This window comes from Saccostrea cucullata, unplaced genomic scaffold (assembly GCF_032062105.1).
Source record: "Saccostrea cucullata isolate Sc308-1 unplaced genomic scaffold, CSIRO_AGI_Scuc_v1 ctg269, whole genome shotgun sequence".
Classification (NCBI taxonomy): Eukaryota; Metazoa; Mollusca; class Bivalvia; order Ostreida; family Ostreidae; genus Saccostrea; species Saccostrea cuccullata.
Window position 1 is genome coordinate 580001 of NW_026935187.1, and position 19466 is coordinate 599466.

General features: G+C 32.7%; 1 protein-coding gene across 1 annotated transcript in view; it reads right to left on the bottom strand.

Moving 5' to 3' along the window:
• LOC134242117 (uncharacterized) overlaps window positions 1–8853 on the bottom strand; it is a 13830-nt gene extending 4977 nt beyond the window's left edge. The window contains exons 1-5 of the mRNA XM_062724150.1: window positions 8599–8853; window positions 5229–5343; window positions 3078–3187; window positions 1967–2057; window positions 1–13 (exon numbers count right to left, since the gene is read on the bottom strand). The exon at window positions 1–13 is cut by the window's left edge and continues 109 nt beyond it. Coding sequence (XP_062580134.1) covers window positions 1–13; window positions 1967–2057; window positions 3078–3187; window positions 5229–5343; window positions 8599–8650 — 381 coding nt within the window. The 5' untranslated portion in view covers window positions 8651–8853. The remainder of the gene's footprint in view (window positions 14–1966; window positions 2058–3077; window positions 3188–5228; window positions 5344–8598) is intronic.
• Between the last annotated feature and the right edge of the window lie 10613 nt (window positions 8854–19466).

Here is a 19466-nt window from a genome sequence, read left to right on the forward strand (position 1 = left end):
CCTATATACCCCACTGAAATGAATTTCAACATAAAATCACTCAGTTTAAATATATAATAAGTGGTTTCACCCTAATCCTAAAAGAAAGTTTGAACAAACTTGCTTTCATGGGAATGTGACTTATCTTGGCTTTAATTTGCTGTTTTTTCAATGCACTTCAATATTAACAAAACATTAATTGCCTTACATGTATGTGGCCCACTCCTAACCGAAGGGGTCAAGAATTGAACAAAATTGTTTAAACATTTAAAAAATGTTACTATATCAATAATACTGGTATTACTCATCATGACTTTAATTTTCCTTCTGTAGCAAGTTTGTTAAAAATTGGTCCAGTGGATATGAAGAAGAAAGCAAGAATATAGAAAAATAATACAAAAACAAAGGAAAAACTTTAATTAGAAAAGCTTTCTTTAGTCTTCGGCTACAATGGGTTTATTGCCTGACGTCACGGCGTCAGGCAGTATAAGGATTGATATTTCCAAGATCCGAAAATGTGCGACCATATCTAAAGAGCTAGATTTCGTGCAAGCTGATTTACATTGGAATTCTTTACCTGCATTTTAAAAGAAACAGTTTTCAGAAAAAAGAAAGATATTACTGATGCAGAATACTGCAGTGTTTACTTCCTTTAATCTTTTTGCATGGAACAGATTATTCCATATGATTTGCCGTTTCAACATGTCCGTGTATCCTTTTTTTCTGCATTTCTATACTACTAGATCAGTCCATTTATATTCTACGAAAGGGGTGAATCGCTCTTTTCGCGCCAGGTGTCATTACTAAGCTATCTTTGCGCCTTTTCCTTGGATTGTTCTATTGTATGAATGGGTGTGCTAACTTCCATGGAATTAAATAAAGTTTGTCCTTTTAACTTCCTTCTAATGCTTCAGAAATTCTATCTTCAAGTTTTATACCATTCTTTAAAACAACATACCGTATACATCAGTATACATGGTATATGTACATGTGACACTAAAGCAATGATGTTTCTAATTTGTTTACCGATCCCGCGGTTGGACGATCGAGTCCAATAATAATAAACAACGCAGTTCAAGCCATCGTCTCCAGATGCATGATCTATTATATGTCTTTGTTCAGATGCACACGATATAATAAGAAAGTAGTGAATAATCTTGGATATTTCTTTCTACAAAGCCTAACTATTGAATTTACTTATTTCATTCTCAATATATCATGTAATATGTGATAGTGTCACCCCCCTCCCCTTTTAAGAAAAAATATAATGAACACACATATTACTACTGTTTACTTTTGAGGAAAAAATACACTCCAACAAAATGTGTTTTTAATTATATCCATCTTTTAAAATGTTCACAATGCGTTTGATAACAGGTTTTATAATAGGTGTTACAATGTAGCTTGAAATCAATTTAGATCCAAGGGCAGATCACTCCACTTGCAGACCCCACCCCACCCCTTTCAACTACAAAGTTCTTTAGTATGCACTGTAGAGATGATTCTTCTACAAGTTCGGTAAAATCAAGGTTCTCAAAATATAAAGTTAGGATATTTTTTTAAACCCACAAAGTATTGCTCAAAAGGGTTATCACTCTTCATGCAGATAAATTGATTGATTTAGTCAGGCAAGCTTTTTAAAAAGCTGTTTCTTGTAAGACAAATGATTACAATCAACAAATGAAAAAACAATTACATTACATAAGTTGTTAACTTTACCTGGCTCCAAGACAATAATCTGAGAACAGACTTCAGTCAAAATTTATATATTTTGAATATTTTCATTATTGTTTAAGGATCATGCTTAAAAACTTGTTTGTTAAATATTTTGATTCAAACATAACTTGAAATTTGTTTTCCCTTTGACAATTTATTTCAAAAAATACACAGATCTGAAATATTGACCAAATTATATTCTCAATTTATGGTCTTGAGGCCTGAATAAATACAGAGTATACAATAAACATATTGGATTAAAGAAGTTTACCAGCTTATGTTTGGTGGTGAGTCACCTCCATCATTATCCATTTTTATTCCGGCATCAGAGTAGCATTTCAATAAATTGCAGCCAGAATCTCCTACAAAATGAAATTTCGTAACCTCTCATCTCTATTTCGGATTTTCTTATTTTATTTCATTGTGCTAAAATGTGGATATTAGCTAAAATTTTAACTAAGTATTTTTCAGAAGTTGATTTTTAATTGCATTTCAGAAAGCGTTAAATTAGTGCCGATCAATACATGTAACAGCGATCGTAAAAGTAAATTATTTTTAAGATGAAAATCTGCTGAAATTTAAACAAACCTTAAATTTGTTCCCCTTTTTAAAGTGAAAATTTTTGTTGTTCCAGTTTTGTGAAAGAGAGGGGACATTAAATCTCATTCATTTGTCTGTCTGTCACTAAATGTTTAAGCATGGTCATAACTTTTTAAGGAACAAAAACATGGCTTTCATATTTTACATGCACTTTGCTCGTGATAAGATTTACTTTTAAAGAAAATTAACAATAATCAAAATTCATTGAGTGAGAGAGGATGAAAACTTTATATTTCAAATATACTTAACATGTATTTGACAAGACTTTTCTTTTATGTAGTAAAATTTTAACCTCATGACCTTGATATTTAAGTTTTAATTACTTATTAAAAATTAACATTAGCAATAACTTTTGAATTAGAAATTTTAAAAAATTATCTTAAATTATGCGTGCATTACTTGAGACATTTTTTTAAAAAGTGTTCTGAACTTCTTAGTTCAAAATTTAACTGTGGTCGAGATTTTCGACTAGAACAGACAAGGATTTCACTTTTTTTCATATGAATTACTTATAACAAGATCTTTCGGAGGAATTTATCTATTTAAACTCATGGACTCACCTTAATATCTGATGCATTTTTCAAAAAAAAAAATCAGCTTGGTCTTAACTTTAATTAATTAATTTTTTTTTATATGAACAGACAAACAGGACAAACAGAAAAGAGAGTAAGAATAGGCCATTAATTAATGCATGTCCATCAATATGACGAAAAGTGTAGGTTCTTTGAATTAATTTGCTTATATTTCATTCAAACGTCAGAAAAAGACTAATAAGTAGTTACCGCAATAACTATCAGCCATAGATATACCGCTCATCATCGACTGAAAGGTTGAATCTGATGCGCAGGTACTTTTGTATGGCTCAATACAGCTTTTCACCCCTCTAATCGATCTGTAAAGTATAATATTTATGAAATTTAAATATCTATCATAATTAAACTATTAAGTATCGTATTCCTGGCAGTGTAAACCAATCCATTTTTGTTTCTGTGTGTGTGTGGTGGTTTTTTATAAAGATATGCTATACGGATTTTCCAAAAGCATATAACCCTGATATATTTAAGTATAACCACGAAATCCCAAACGTACATACGATAATTAGCGTCTGGAAATATTTCAATAAAGCCAACAAATTCCAAAAGAAAGTCACTGTGAATTACTATTTGATTGAAATTATTTGAGGCTTTCAAATGCATCACTTGAGAAGGTTTGATAATTACATGCTTCAAAATGTCAAAAATATATTTTAAAACAATTTGAAAATGAATGAAATTATAAAAGTAGGACATTGTGACCTACCTTTTAAGAAATATGCTTTAAAGTCTCAAGATGCATCAATTACTTATTAACAATAAGATTTGATGATTATTAACCTCTTAGTATCTGAAATAATAATCTCAGAAAGTAGGTCACGGTGACTTACTTTTTAATTAGCACGCGTCAAAGCCCCAAAATGCATAAACTGAAAAGAATTGGTGATCAAAGGCTTCAAAATATTGAAGATATTCAAAAACCAACCTGAAAATTAATACAATGAATTTAAAAATTCATAAAGTAGGTCACCGGAACCTTTTTATGTCAAATGATACTTGGTCATCAGATGCATCAACTTAAGTATCCTCAGCCTTATAGAAAGCACAATATCAAAGTTTTGAGAACACATAATTTTTGGCAACTTTGAAGTGATCTTAAGGACTAAGAAACCACTGCTTTAATTGTCAATTTTTTTTAAAACTTCCCAACATTTCATCAAATGCTATTATAGTATCAGAGGTATGAGGTATGAAGTGCTGTATTTATTTCAGAAATGGTTTTTATATCTGATCATTATATGAAGAAATTTTAACACAGAGGATTGAAAAAGTAAGGATTTATCACAACAAAAAATCAAAAATATGAAGTGTATATGAAAAAATTACTTAGTGCCATGCATATGAAATTCATATTAGAAAATAAAATAAAGCGCTGCTTTCTAAGTCGGAATTTCACAATGTTATATGAAGTTGTAAGAAAAGAATACATCTGTCAGCAAGAGTTATCTTTAATGCGAATATTATTTGCGTTGCAAAAAATGTTTTACCAACAAAAATTCCACATTTGATACTTAAAACATTAAACAATTTTTAACCTTTACGTAAGTTTGGTGATAATCTGCCCAGTGGTTCTTGAGGAGATCTCCTTAGTAAACAGTACTTTTCATATATTATTTCCTTAATTATCTCCATTTCTTTAAAGGTATACCCCTGTTTCTGGTATAAAAGAGAGCCCTTAGACCAAAATATCTTGTGACTTTGACAGAAACTGGTTAATAGGTTTTTGAATTATGGCCCAAATTCAAAATGTTGAAGCACACGGCACACCACACAAATGTCCTTATATAAGACCTTTGAGCCTTTGCTCAGAAGAGCTGAAAATAGTTTCAAAAGAATTTATTACTGAAATTCTCAATTATAAAGAGTCAATTTACAGGTTTAGTAAGGGCTAGTGACTTTATGGCCATGGCTTGTACAAATTACGGATCGTAGGCCAACTGGTCTAGTACTGTCACATTTTTTGTAACTCTTGTTTTTTATTGTACAGACCCGTAGGAAGCAATTTCAGTTCGAGGGGGGGGGGCAAACATTTTCAGTTAGGAAGTGGGGTACTATCAACTACAAAAATTCCTTTGAAAAGCCGAAAAAGGGGGGGGGGAGGTCATCAGACGTTTTCATTGACCGGACAGAAGATATAATAGGTAAGGTTTATAAAGTATTCTGTATTTTGCCCCCCACCCCCTGTAGTCCCAGTTCCTACAGCTATGTTGTATCGATAATATTTAATGACATTCAAATTCCAAAAGTAATATATAAGTTCTTCCAATACACGGGTTTTTTTTTAATTGTCCCTTCTGAGTCTGAGTGGTAAGAAATATGTCAAAATACACAAACACTCACGCGCACAAGGCCTGTAAATCTTGAGCTGACAATGAATCCAATGATCCCATACTTGACATATCAACCCCCGCAAAACATTTGGTCATCTCTCCCATGTTACATTCTGAAGACACTCCTGAAAAAGTATTTTTGTGTATTATGAAAGAAATACAATCAATAAAGTTTAAATTCTACATGTATATAATGCAAAATCACATATTTTCGTGGGGTCAAACTTTCATGGTTTGATTTTTCAAGATGCACCATAACTGCACATCATCTGATGATAACCTGCATTCAGTTTATTTGCTTATCACGTTTTGGAACAATTTTTTTTTCAAGATTTTCGCATTTCACTGTATTAGGTCCCCAGCCTAAATCTTGAACATCTGCCAAAGGGCCATGGATTTCACAATTTTGGCAGAATACTAAGTGTTCATTGTAAATTTGCCAACAGTTTGACTGTTTCATGTTCACGAGTGAAAGAATACGATTTTTATAGAAAGTTCTTATTTTCATGATTTTAGCCCCACCCTGCGGCCATGAGATTTTACATTTTTTCTACCCTTACATCCATTGATGCTTTAAGCAAAAGTTGGTACTGTAGTTTAGTTCAAGAGCTTATGACGGATGAATAATGCATGATAACGGATGAAAACGCTAGCAGCGCAGAGGGATGAATAATAAGCATACTGAAAGGAAGACTGATTCTCTCACAATTTTTGTTGTAGAATTTTTACTGTTTGGTTCAAGCCACTTCAAAGTAATCCATGAAAAGGTCTTGTCACAATTAATAAGAAGGTGAAGTATGAAGACCCTAGCACAAACCGTTTAAAAGTTATTCCAAGGTTAGAATTGGGTAAAATGAAGCAAATTTTAGTCAAGGTCAAGAGGTCAAATGTATTGGTCACCAGATGTCCACCTTGTAATTCGTATTTTTGCCACATCCTAACCCGGGGTTCAAGATTTGAACAATGTATGTAAAATTTACACTACCTCATAATGCTTTTATATAAGTTCCAGCTTTTCTGTTTTCAGTTTTTCTCGAGAAAAATATTGTTAACTATTTTCCCTACAGATTTCAATATAAAAGTTGGATTCCCTATTATGACCACACCCTATCCACGGGGGTTATGATCTGAACAATTTAGTATCTACACTACCCCGGGATGCTTCCTTAAATTGCCAAGTATAGTTATCGAGTTATCGATTCTTAAAAACTTTTTCCTATTTATTTAACTGTAAAACTTGGATTTCTTGATGTGGCCACACCCCCTGAGGGGATATAATTTGAACAATTTAGAATCTACTCTGCCTCATAATTCTTCCATAAAACGTTCAGCTTTCCTGCTCTAGTGGTTAATTCCTAAGAAGAAGATTTTTAAAGATTTTTTAATATATATTTCAATGTAAAACTTGGAAATCCCATTGGGCCAAAATAAAATTATTATTTGTTTGGAATTGCCTACCGCCTCATTGAAATGTCCCCTCCTGAAAAAATTTTATTGATCAAAGGTAGGAAGATTTTATTTTTTATTGCCCATTACATGTATCACATACACCATACAAAACAATGAAATATAGTGTCAGATCTATGTAAAATTAGGTTTTTTTGATAGTAAATACTTTTTTAAAATTTAGAAAATGTATTTACTGTTTACTGAGATTTTTATCAAAAATTTAAAATTTATGTTCAATAAAAAAAAATATTTTCCCTCCCGCCCTCCTGTGTCTGAAACCCTTCAGGCGGCAATTCCGAACAAACAATTTTTAAGGATGGTCTTGTGGTCACATCCTATCCTCGTGGTTATGGTTTGATCATTTTATAGAATCTACTCTACCCCAGGATGCTTTCATAAAATTTTCAGCTTTTTTGGCCAAGTGGTTCTCGAGCAAGTGATTTTAAAAGACTTTTCATTTATATTTCTAATGAATGTAAAACTTGCATTGCCCTTTGTGGCCCCACACAAGTGAGTTTTGTAGACAAATAAACGAAGGTCGGCGATCTATACTGAGGTTCACACTACTGACCTTCGTACGCTCTCAGGAGCTATAAATAAACAATTTGCCTTGCAAATGGTTACGGGAATTTAAATATGCAACTGACAGTAGATTGAATGGTACTGTTTACACCCTTAGGATGTACATTTACCAGTACCAGTCTTTCAGCATCTATTGCACATAAATAAAAATACGAGGGATGGGCATTAACCAGGGAGGTCAGACTCGGTTCTTTTTAAAGTGAGGAATAGTTAGGCAAAGAAAGGTTTGTACATATAAAAAAAAAGAAAAATGCTCATTACCCGATGGCTAGCTGCGTGGACAAGCGTTATTTTAAAAAAAACGTGGGCGGGGAATGGTTATTCATAAAATGGAAATTCCGTTTAAATTTATTTGAAACTAGAATAAAAGGGGATGGTCCATTTCCTTCTCCTTGATAATTTGTTCCTGGTAATTTTTTGTGACTTTATCGTGTTTATCAATGTTTATCAGAAAGTACAAATTGTGCTATACAAGCACAGTATTGGGAATATCGGTACTGACGATGCAAAGTTTTATTAAGAATCTAATATAAGAGGAATATGCTTTTAGGAACTAAAAACAACTAAGAAATTGCATTGTTATTTATCCCTACTTTTCTTTCAATTTTGTTCTAAATTTCTTGACAGGGGATGGGTTGTTACAAAGAATCGCTCCGTCAGACAGATGGAGGTCGAATAAATTACCACAAATACGAATAACGTATAATCCCTATTAACCGCCCCCGCCCCTATCTGCGCTCCCTTAGGTCTTTTTCAATGGTCAGGAAATAAGGGTCCCCTGTACAGTGATTAAAATAAAAAAGAATGGTTTCAAAAAATTGAAGAAAGTGAAAATGAAACTTGTCTTTTACCCAATATCTCGGTGGAAAATGAATAATTTAGCATAATTTAAATATCAAAAAGAGAATACAAAAAGAACCGCCCCCTTTTTGCAATTTTCTAAGCCCCGGGGCGGTTAATAGGAATTATACGGTAGAAGTAATTGTAACGCACGTGTCGTTTGTGTTTTTAGAGACAATTTATTTCCTTTCTTATACAACTTGTTTTACATTTTTTTTAATACACTCTATTCTTTTTTTAACCTTCTGATAAATCCTTAAATAGAACGTCTTTTTTTATGTAAGTTATTTTTTGGCGACAAGACATGTTCTCTGTTCCCGGCGTTTTTATCCGTTGAGGATTGCAGATCACTTGCCGCCGGAAAAACTCGGATCGATAAGATAGGCTAGACTTTATTCTACTTTTCACCCATACTCACAGACTCCTCACCCAAGACAAGGAATGTCTCATCTCAGTTTGAATGCATAGTTATAACTAATTTTAAGAAAAAATTGTCGATTTTATCTTACCTGAGAAGAACACAGAAAAAGTAGCAATTCCGATTATAAATAGAGAAACCATTTTGTCTTTCCTTGCAGTGGGTCAATAGATGCTGTCAAATCTCCTTTGGATTTTTTTTTTTATACGCACACACACATACACTCTTCGATGAATGCCGTCTGCGGGGTTTCTAAGGGGAAAGGTTGTGTTTTACGATAATTAATGCCAACCTCTTGAAACGTTGACCCAGAAAAGGCGGAGTAACTGTCATTATTCAAGAGAGAATGCTTCAAATGAGATATGCTATTTATAATACATTTAATGATCATGACGAATGTTTTGATGAATACGTAAAAATGGTAAACCCAGATGCTAGCTGGGGTGAAGAAAAACCCAGTTTTTTTTTCACTTGCACATTTGTAGGCGATTCTGGCTTCGTTAAGTAAAGTAAAAATTTCGTACACTGAATGTTCCAAAATAAAAATTGTTAATTGTATAAAGATTAGATATAAATACTATTAATAATTTAAATATCATGACGCATGTTGTGATGTATACTTAAAAAAGAACGGTAAACCCAGATGCTTTTAGTCATGGAAACCCCAGTTTTTATTTCCTCTTGTGTATTTGTGGGAGTTTCTGGCTTCATCAAATAACCTAAAAATTGTATACTGTACATGTACAGAGAACTTAAGTTTTCTGTTCCTAATGTTACATTGTACAAGATTGTTTTATAGCAGCAAGGCTGTTGTTTAATCGAGAGAATAATGCTGACCAGCACAATTATCCAGTAATTAAACAAGAGGCCTATGGGTATCATAGCTCACTCTTGTCAGCAAACAAAGTCTGCATATTAACAAACTCCTTACCCACAACTCTTGAAAAGTTTTTAAAATAATATTTTAGCCCCCTATTGGGGCCCCAGGGTGCCATTGGATCTGACATCCTGAACATGCATGTATTATTAATTTTGTCCTTAATACTTTCCAAAGAATTTTGATACATATTTTTATGAAAATATTTGATCTCGTTTTCTGGTCCTAACTTACTCTTGGCACCATGTTTTGAACAAACATAGATTTTCACCACCTAAGAATGTTTGCATGTTAATATGTTTTATTATTAATTTTAGTTAAGTGTGCCTTGTTGCATTACGTAACAATCTTTTTCAACAGATGCAACCAGCGTAAACATTTCACGTGATTGGTCAACATGGTCAACTCATATTATCAACATTGACGCGGAAATAGTCCGTTGCATGAGCAACCAATCAGGAAAGCTTGCAGTAATTATAAGGAGGCGTGTACTATTTACCTTGAGAGCAGCTGTAATCATAGGTTGTAACGTATTGAAAAACTGGCATACTTAACTGAAATTAATGATGTAACAGTGCTCTGTGAATATTTAGGTATAAATCCTTTTTTTTTAAAAAATGGTATCTCTACACTTTGACCCCACTATAATTTAAAGGGGTATCCGAATCGATCCACCAAGGGGATGCTCTGTGACTATGAATAACATGGCCAAGCAGTTTTGGAGAGGAGAATTCGTTTCCTCTAGACATGCACATTATGTACAAATTTAATTGAACCCGATTCTAGCCACCCAGCTCTTGCCTGAGGTCGGTAATGATAAAATATCCGCATGACTGGGGAATGTTTGCATTTTATAAAAAGGTACAATTTTATTTCTAACCCTGAAATGTTACGGATAACTCTTTCGTTCTCAGTTCTAACAAAGTGCATGTATGTGTCGCAGTCACACTCGGTCAATAATGTTATATCGTGAATAATGATGGTTCGATGTTTTAATATAAATGCAAATAGACTATAATTAATAATTAAAAGTCTGATAAAACACACGCGCACTCACATACAGATACACAAAGTATTTTGAATCGCATTTTTTTTTTTTTGGTATTCGAGGTTTCAGATAGAGAAAATTTATGAAAATTAGTATCTTAACAAAACGACTGCAATTTCCGTTGTTTCATTATTCATGCGTAGATAATTTATGACTACTACAGATTTTTAACATTAGACGGAGGACAAGTAAATATCTCGAGATGCCAAGAGTTAAAACAGAGTGTTTCTAGTGTCGCTCTTACATTTACATCTCTTTAGTTTTTCTTTTCCCACTCAAAAATGTCTTAATTGAAAATGACCTCAAGTTACTGCAAACTTGAGCTGTAATAATGGGGAGAGTGTCTGAAACTATACACCTTATTTCAATCTGCATAATATATAAAATGTCAGAAAGCAAGTGTAAAATAAACGTGTCTTAATCTTTAATTGTTTTTAAATCTAATGTATCCGAATAATTTAGATAACTGTATTATTTCTCTTGTTTAAAATTCACCGTGTTCAAAATATATATATACGGAAATATACGTTTGACATTTGTCCTTTTTTATACCCGTGGATAGAAGCAGGATTTAAAATAAATGTATAAAAGAGCCTGGCGCAGGTGATTAATGAGGATTAATTTGAGATCTTTTGTGGAAATTTGTAAGATGAGGCTTACCTCTTACTGAATCTTTCTTGGGGAATATATATGATAGCTTTGTTTTTAAACAGATGTCGATATTGTGTGGAAAATACCCTCAGATTTGTCGGTAAGTTGAAGTTATTATAAATTAAAAAAAAATTTGTACCAGAGTAATAGTATAACTTTTCACAAGCACGTTTCGGGTTCACAAGAATGCAGCGAGTTTATTTACGTAAGAAAAAGTGAATAATAATTGTGTTTATCATCTGATTCATGTGAAACACTTCAGAAGAAATAGAAATGACCGTCACATGATCAAAGAGGTCATGTGATATCGTAACAAATATTTTTATATAGCCTATAGAACTCTCCATATGAAGAACTGCGAAAGATAGTATTGTTCCCCCTCCTACCACTAAGTCAATTTTCAAAAGTTAAGATATTTGAATGATTTTACATACTTATGTTGATATTAATATGGATTTTCATTAAACATTACTTTTTAGGAAAACAATGAGCGATAACTCAAAAAGTTTGGTATAACTCGTGTTTTTTTTTTTTTTTATTTTTTTTTTTACTATACTGATATCAACGGAAAATGTTTTTAAAACTTCTCCCTCACCCCATGCAACAAAAGATGATAGGGACTGTCATTTCACAAATTCATTCCAAAGTTTTCTGTGTTTCACGGGGGGGGGGGGGGTGTTAACATATGTTTATTTAGCAAAAACGACAAAATGATTATTTTTTCAGCAATTTCGAAGTTCTTTACATCTCAAACATATACTTTACTAATATATATGCTTACTTATATATGCATAAAACAAAAAAGATTTTTTTTAAAAATTCATATCAAAGAATATGGTGATGCATTATAGCCCTATTTCAGTGGAAAATATCGTCTACCCCCCTTATTTCAAGAGCTGGAATTTTAGGGTTTTACTATCTAGCGCTACGAATAAAATAATCAATTACCACTGAACTGTTATTTTATATTAAACAAAGATTTTATGGTCAAATTGTCATCAATATTGAATTAAAATGTTGTCAAATGTATGCGGGAATCGGGAGTTTCCGTGCGTAGTTCTTTGCCATGTTTAATGGGATTTAACCAATCAAGGTTAAAGCCATTTATCAAAGTGAAATACATGTACCTTATTTTTTTTTATTTTGATCGGGTTCGGCTGACAGTGTATGTTAGCCAACCCGTATAGAATTATTCCTCTCTTTCCCGGGGTTATTAGTGTTACCTAAATAGTACATTTGACGTCACTCCACGTTGTGTCATCAGTCGACGCTGAAACTTTCAAAGACGACTACAGATAGACAGAATGCCGAAGCGCAAAGCAGACAGCAATAGTCAGCCCACGCCAAGGAAAGGTCAAAGGAGAGGACGGGGTCCTCGATCGGCGAATGCTGTTGCTGCAGCATCGGCTGTCCCCTCATTGCTGTTGGATCCTTCAGCACATGACCATTCTCAGCTACCAGAAAGCAGCCTTCCAGCATCTCCGCAACCAGCGGTGTTGACAGCAGACCAACTGAGACAGGTCACTGAAAGCGTAGCAGCTTTGATAAAGGAATCACAGGGGGGGGGTGTAGTAGAACCAGCATCCTCCCCTATTTTGGATGAAACATCAGGTGATACAATTATTTCTAGTGCATAATGTACCCAGCTATGACAATGAGTTAGGACATAACGTCCCAAACAATGTAAAAATAAAGATTGTCAATAGGGAGTACAGAAATTTAGGTATACTGCTTAATGATGTCCAAGAAACTGACCCCAATGATGACACCAAACATTTTTCTCTAAAAGACGGGAAACTTGCAGTCACGACTAAGCTTAAAAGCAAAACCCATTACGGACATACAAGTATGGACTGACGCTTTCCTTATCTTTTCTACGATTTATGCATCCGTTCATACCCATGCAGCAGTATCTGTGTTAAAATATATGCACACAATACGGTTAGGCGCCAGTCGTATTACGGAGTTGGGCTGGCAGGACTATGACATCCAGTTCCGACTTAAAAAAGAGCGTAATCCTGAATTATCATTTGCAGTAGTTGACCAAGAGTTGTGGCTGCTCTATATGTACAACAGACCTATGACGGTGCAGACTGTGCAGGGATCAGAACCCAATCACCCTGCACTCAAGTGTTAAAGGCGCATGTCCAAGACAACAATGTATTAAAAAAAATCCAAATTGTTATTTTAGGCTCATTAAAGTGCCTTAGATGATCTCATTTCCGTATACATATAACTAATTGTTTCACATGACCTTTCAAACAATAAGTTAGTTCAGTCTAACTAGAGTAACAGTGTTAAACGATACATACCCAAAACAAATGTTCTTATCTTTCATATAAAAGAGTTAAACTTCATTTTTTATCCATTTTTGATTGTTGTTTAAAACCGGATATTGTAGTAAATGTAAACATGTATAGAACATGAAAATCCGAGAGATTACTAACAAGTCCAAATATAAGCGTTTGAAGGAAAAAAGAAGCAGCAAGGTATCAATATAATCAGTGTTGACGAAAATAAAAATACTTATATACATGTGTTCGGACCATGCTCGTGCAGACTTTAGAAAGGATAACTCTTTCCTGAGCTGATTCAATAAATTCCGTTTACTGTGTAAATAATATTTCTTGTTTTATGAGCGTGGAAATGGTAGCCAGTTCCTGGTTTTTATTCAAAAGTAAAACTATTGTAAAGACATATAATCATAAAAATATCAACATATTTTACCATTGTTTATAAACTCTTTACGTAAATTTCTATCCTTTTTATCAATATTTATTGATTACATTTGAAAATCTTTAATAAAATATTTGACTCAGGAAATTGTCCTGCATAACTGTATAAATATACAAATTGTTCAAAAAGACGGAGGAAATGAATCATGAAATTATAAAAAAAAGTATTGAGTTAGAAACACGCACTTTTCCAAAATATGGTGAAACGTGCAATAATAAAGTTGTTAGATGGTCAAATATCTTTTCTTTAGAAAGGCTGAGTACTCTAATACCCCATTCATACGACGAAAATTTGCTTATATATGCAAATTTACATATGTGTAAATTACACACGTAAGTAAAAGTTAATTTGCTATGCGTTCAGACGAGATTTATGTACTGTAAGTAAATCCTTATATTTCCATATAATATAAGGAGATATACAGATTCAGAATTGTGGATTTTATATAGAAAAGGGTTATTATCTTACTATTTGGGTATAAGACTAACTTCCGAATGTTCCTCAAAGAAAGAAGGGGAAAATCCGATCAATTTATTTTTTGGTACGGAAAAAAGCGAACTTAATAGCTTTAAGGAAACATTTTACACGCGAAAAAAGGAAAATTAAGACTATAGAAGAGCCGCTGGGTGTTAAGGAGAAGATGACTGTTAACATCTTCTGAATGGCGTCTTCAGCAAAATACAATACGACTGGAAATATTTTTGGTGTTTGGAAATCTACCATACATCAAGTTTGCGAAGTCATCATGAAGTTTCTGCTTGAATGTTATAATTATGTATTTTCCTGGAGAATGAAATGGGCAGTCGATTTAAAAAAAATTCAAACAACTCATATATATGAATAGGAAATAAACATGAATCCCCTTGCAATTCATGGTGGGATCAGGTGCCAAGGATTGAGAATGCTTAAAAATGCTTATTTTCAACAGGTTTGTTGAAATTCCTGACTGTAGCATCAATTTATATATGTCAGTAGCTTGCCTTGGTTTTAAAACAAAGAAAGGTAGAAGAAAGTCAATCTGTAATGGGGCCCGGGCGATTGATGTAATGCCTATTCCTATCACAGCTCCGGAGCATTCCCATGAACTACTTGAATTGTAAGGGGACTACTTATTGATCCTGCAGGGCACATGTTTGCGCGACCAAAGCTATATTTTTATAATTTAGAGGCATAAACATAGGCCTGCCAGAAAGGGTGCAAGATGCGCATGTTTTTTTGCAAATTCAAATTTATCTCAGAGGACACTGGAGATATAGTGTGAATTCTTGTTTTCAAAGTTGAAAAAGTCATTTCTGGAAAGATATATGCTAGAACAACCCGGCGTATCCTTTAAAGACTTTTATGCAATACCCTTATCAAAACTCAAATTACTTTCAATGAAGTACAGCAAAGATGACCATAAAAATGCAGTTTTTTTATGTTTGCTTTCTAGCCACTATGCTAACAGACTGATATTATATACAGAACAATGCATAAACAACCAACACAGCACTTAAAATGGAGATTTTTGCAATAAACAAACAAAATACATACATAAGTAAATTTGCTGAGTGTTCATACTACACAATTTACACACACGAACTAATAATTTGCGACAACATGTATGCAAAAGTTAATTTGCACCTAGTCCTGACCAGGTGTAAATTTACTCAACAGTGAGCAAATAAGTTTATACGATAAAAAATGCACATGTGAGTAAACTTACATATAAGTAAAATATACTGAGGTATGCAAATCATGTCGTACGAATAGGGTATTATTAAGAAAATTCAGTTTTTAGTACATGTAGAAATTAGTTTGTGTTAAACCGACTGTGCTTAATATATTCATAAACTGCTGCGTTATTTCACGTTTTGGCAAACATTCTCATTTCAATATTATATTTGGCTTTTTCTTTTTAAATAAAGATAACTTTTGTTTTTTCACAATTTTGATTTTTTTTTACCCTTTTCACGCAGAAACAATTTATTTTATATTAACATGCTACATGTACTTATCTTCTTAAATAACAAATTATAATTATAAAATCTTTATTATGAATATTCCAAAATTTTGTTATAATGAAGATATTTGAGTTTGAAGAAGTCTTTGTTACTTGCAACAGAGATACATTGCTCATTGTATTAAACCTCAGTCATAAGGGATTTTAAGCATTTAGAAGTGAACGTCTTGATTTAATTTATATTTTGAATATGTCTATCTATGGATATTGGATATGATTCTTCCTGGTCCATGATCATTTTTATTATGTGAAAATTATTTTTCAAATTTGACTCCACGCTTCCGTAAATCATTGCAAAAATGAAGAATTGTAAAACTTGTTTTGCGTTTCTCATGAAATGTATGGAGATAACGAACGGTATTGAAGCTCAAAAGTCCATTAAAAAATACAACAGCATGTTTTGTTTGCCAGATCAAAGAGGAAGTGATCTATTTCATTTTAGTTTGAAAATACATTTTCACATGTCTATACTTTCAAAAGCATTACAGCTAGTCGGATTTTACAAGTGTCATTAGATTTCCGTATAGGATTACCCGGAAGAGTGAGCACTAGCTTGTCTATTTAAGGCGAAACTTCATAGACAAATCTAATTTAAATTGACACTATAAATGCCCCACGCCCAATAAACGATGACACGTCGCTCAATTCGTTTACAATGGTTATTTCAAACATCTGTTATGTTGCACCTCCAACATTTTTAGCTTTGTACATGTAACAGCTGATAAAATCAGGCCATAATATACAGTACAGGCAACGCGGATCCCGTATTAGACCGCGTCCCCTCCGCGGTGTATTAATCCTTTCCGCGTTACACCGTCGCGGGTTTTGATCGCGGTGCTACCTGAGACCGTGTTTACACCGCGGCGGGGCCCGCTACCGTTATTCTTCAGCTTAGATGTTCTTACCTGTAAAGTATTGTCGATTTTTAATCGTGTCGAAATGAGGGGGGGGGGATTACGACCACATTAATATTAATAGATTTATACCATTACATGGATTCTTTAAAAATTCCTTTTTACGTTTTATCAAATTGTTTAATAAAAAACATCTTTCTTTTTTTTTTCTTTACCAATGGTCACTCAAAATTAATTAATTCTCAAAAACGTCTGTTAACAGTAATACATTTACAGTATAGGATGAAATAAAGTCGAATAATTTATTGAATATATTAACTTACAGTTTATTTTCAAAATCAATATCGCCACCCAAAATGATCTTCAAATTGCTAAAAAGGTACAATTAAAATTTAAAGAATGCCATGATATCGCAGCTTCTCTTTAGATATGCACTGTAATCCGGTGTTCACAATAAGCCCGTGCAGTTGCAGTTACATGTAGCTATGTGTTTATTTATCTGCGAGATTATATCATTCTGTCATTTGGTTTCATTTAGAAAAGTACCGTTACTTCTGTATTCATGTCTGTAATAAATAATAGCATGAAAAACGATGATAGATAGTGATACATAATTACATTAAATTATAACAAAACACGCCTAAGTGTAGGAATACCGTTGCTCCATTATTATGCGCCACACTGTAAGACTATGAACTTAATATCGACGATTTTTTTGTGAGGGGGGGGGGGGTTCTTGTTAATAAAATAATCACAGGTATTTCTATTCAGAATATCAATAATATCATAGCTAGTATTTGAATGTATTTCTATTTTCTGCTCTTTTCGAAAATTACTAAAATCATGTTTATGAACGTAAACAAATTTCAGATTTTTCCGGTTCAAATAAAACACAAACATAAATATGGGCCCTTAAAATATTTGAACACACAACACAGAAATTAACTTATTTTAATCAGCAAGTTGCCATGCTTCAAGTTTTCAGATATCTGTGTAACCATTCGGTTTTCCTCAGGTAAGTTTGGTGTGGAGTGGAGCTTACTCGAAGCGGATGAGAAGCCCCGAGGGAACGACGCTGTCTAGTGTACATACTACCTATATACACAGGATGTTACCTGAGTGTATTACCTGTATGTGTTTTCCTACGACATTGTAAAACGAAGCCGTTTTTTTTTTTTTTCATGTGTAGCTCATGAATTGAAATGCATGAAATAAGGAATGTTTTTGTTGCAGACAGAATCCTTTTAAAATTTTTTGTCTCAAATAAATATTTTCAATAATTCGACAATTTTAATATACTGTGTTTTTCTTAATCAAATTTTATAACAAAAATACATTTTATTTTACCACCAAAATCTGTCGTTGTAATCTGGCGACAAAAAGGGAAGTAATTCAAATGTACATATGCTAAACGAAAGAAGAAATTGGATCATAAACAAGTCTCTCGATAAATAACAATAAAACTTAGACAAAATCCACAAATGGTCAATAAACTGATAAAACAGCGGTAGTTTTATTCGCTAGACTTAAGAAATTGATATACTGATCAAAAAGGAGGAAAAACGATCATGCACGTGCCTTAATATTGTGATATTTTTCTTCTCTCTCTCCTCTCTCTCTTTCAATCTTCTAACTGGTACAGATATAAACAGACACGAAATAACATAGTAATGGATCATTATTTGATTTAATTAATATCAAATACTCCATTAATTTGTTTTAAAAGTTTTTTTTTTTTTTACTTTTATTCTTTTTATAAAAAAAAAAAATTTGACACAAATTCCAAGGCTAATATAGCATCTGAAAATGATATCGATAAAATAATAATGAAACAATGAATCAAATGTGTTGATGAATGGCTAGGCAACGATGACATGTGCACATCCAGCGAGCGTTACCCAAGGTATAAGACAGGTGTGAAACCCCCAGGGCATGTCGTTTCCTGCTCAGGCACTGCTAATCCCTATACACAGGAAATGATCGCAGCTAATACTTAATACACAAAGAAACAGAATTTGTCAAAGAAAACAAAAATATATGAATTTTTGCATTGAATATTTATTAATATAAACTATAATTTCGTCTGTGAAGTTTATCATTACACCTGCACATCCTATCTTATCTATTGAACACGAAAATCGAGAAATATTAAAATTAAAAAGAAAGACATTGTATTAAAAAGTAAAACATGTTAATGTGAAGGTGAAAAACGATATTTTTTCTTGATCTCTTGTTTAAAGTTTACGTGCTCAAAGTTAACTCTCGTCATCGAATGCTTTCCGGTCATTTGACAATTTGGGAAAAATGCCTGCACATTTATATAAAAGAAGGAAATACATTAAAGAAAATTAATTAATTAAATTAACTTAATTTGGGAACAGAACATAAACGATGAGAAATAAAGAAGAATAGAACTTTTTCTTGATATCTTGGATAAAGAAAATTTATGTTCACGTGCCCACTACATGTAACTGCAAATGCTCGTCATCGGATGTTTTCCGGTAATTTGACACTTAAAGAAAAAGCCTGTACATTTTATATACAATAAATCGAAATTAATTTATAAACAATATGAAGATGTACATTTTTTAAAAGATGTACATCTTTTTTTCAAATGAATGCTGAAAATCGTTCATCGAAACTTAAACAGTCTGAGTTCAACATTTATTACAGTTTGCATATAATATGAAGATTAAAAAAAATAATTAAAATTTCTAGTATTTAATTTTGTTTCTTGATAGATTCTTAATAACACAAATAATTAACCAATTGCAAAGACGTAACAATTTAA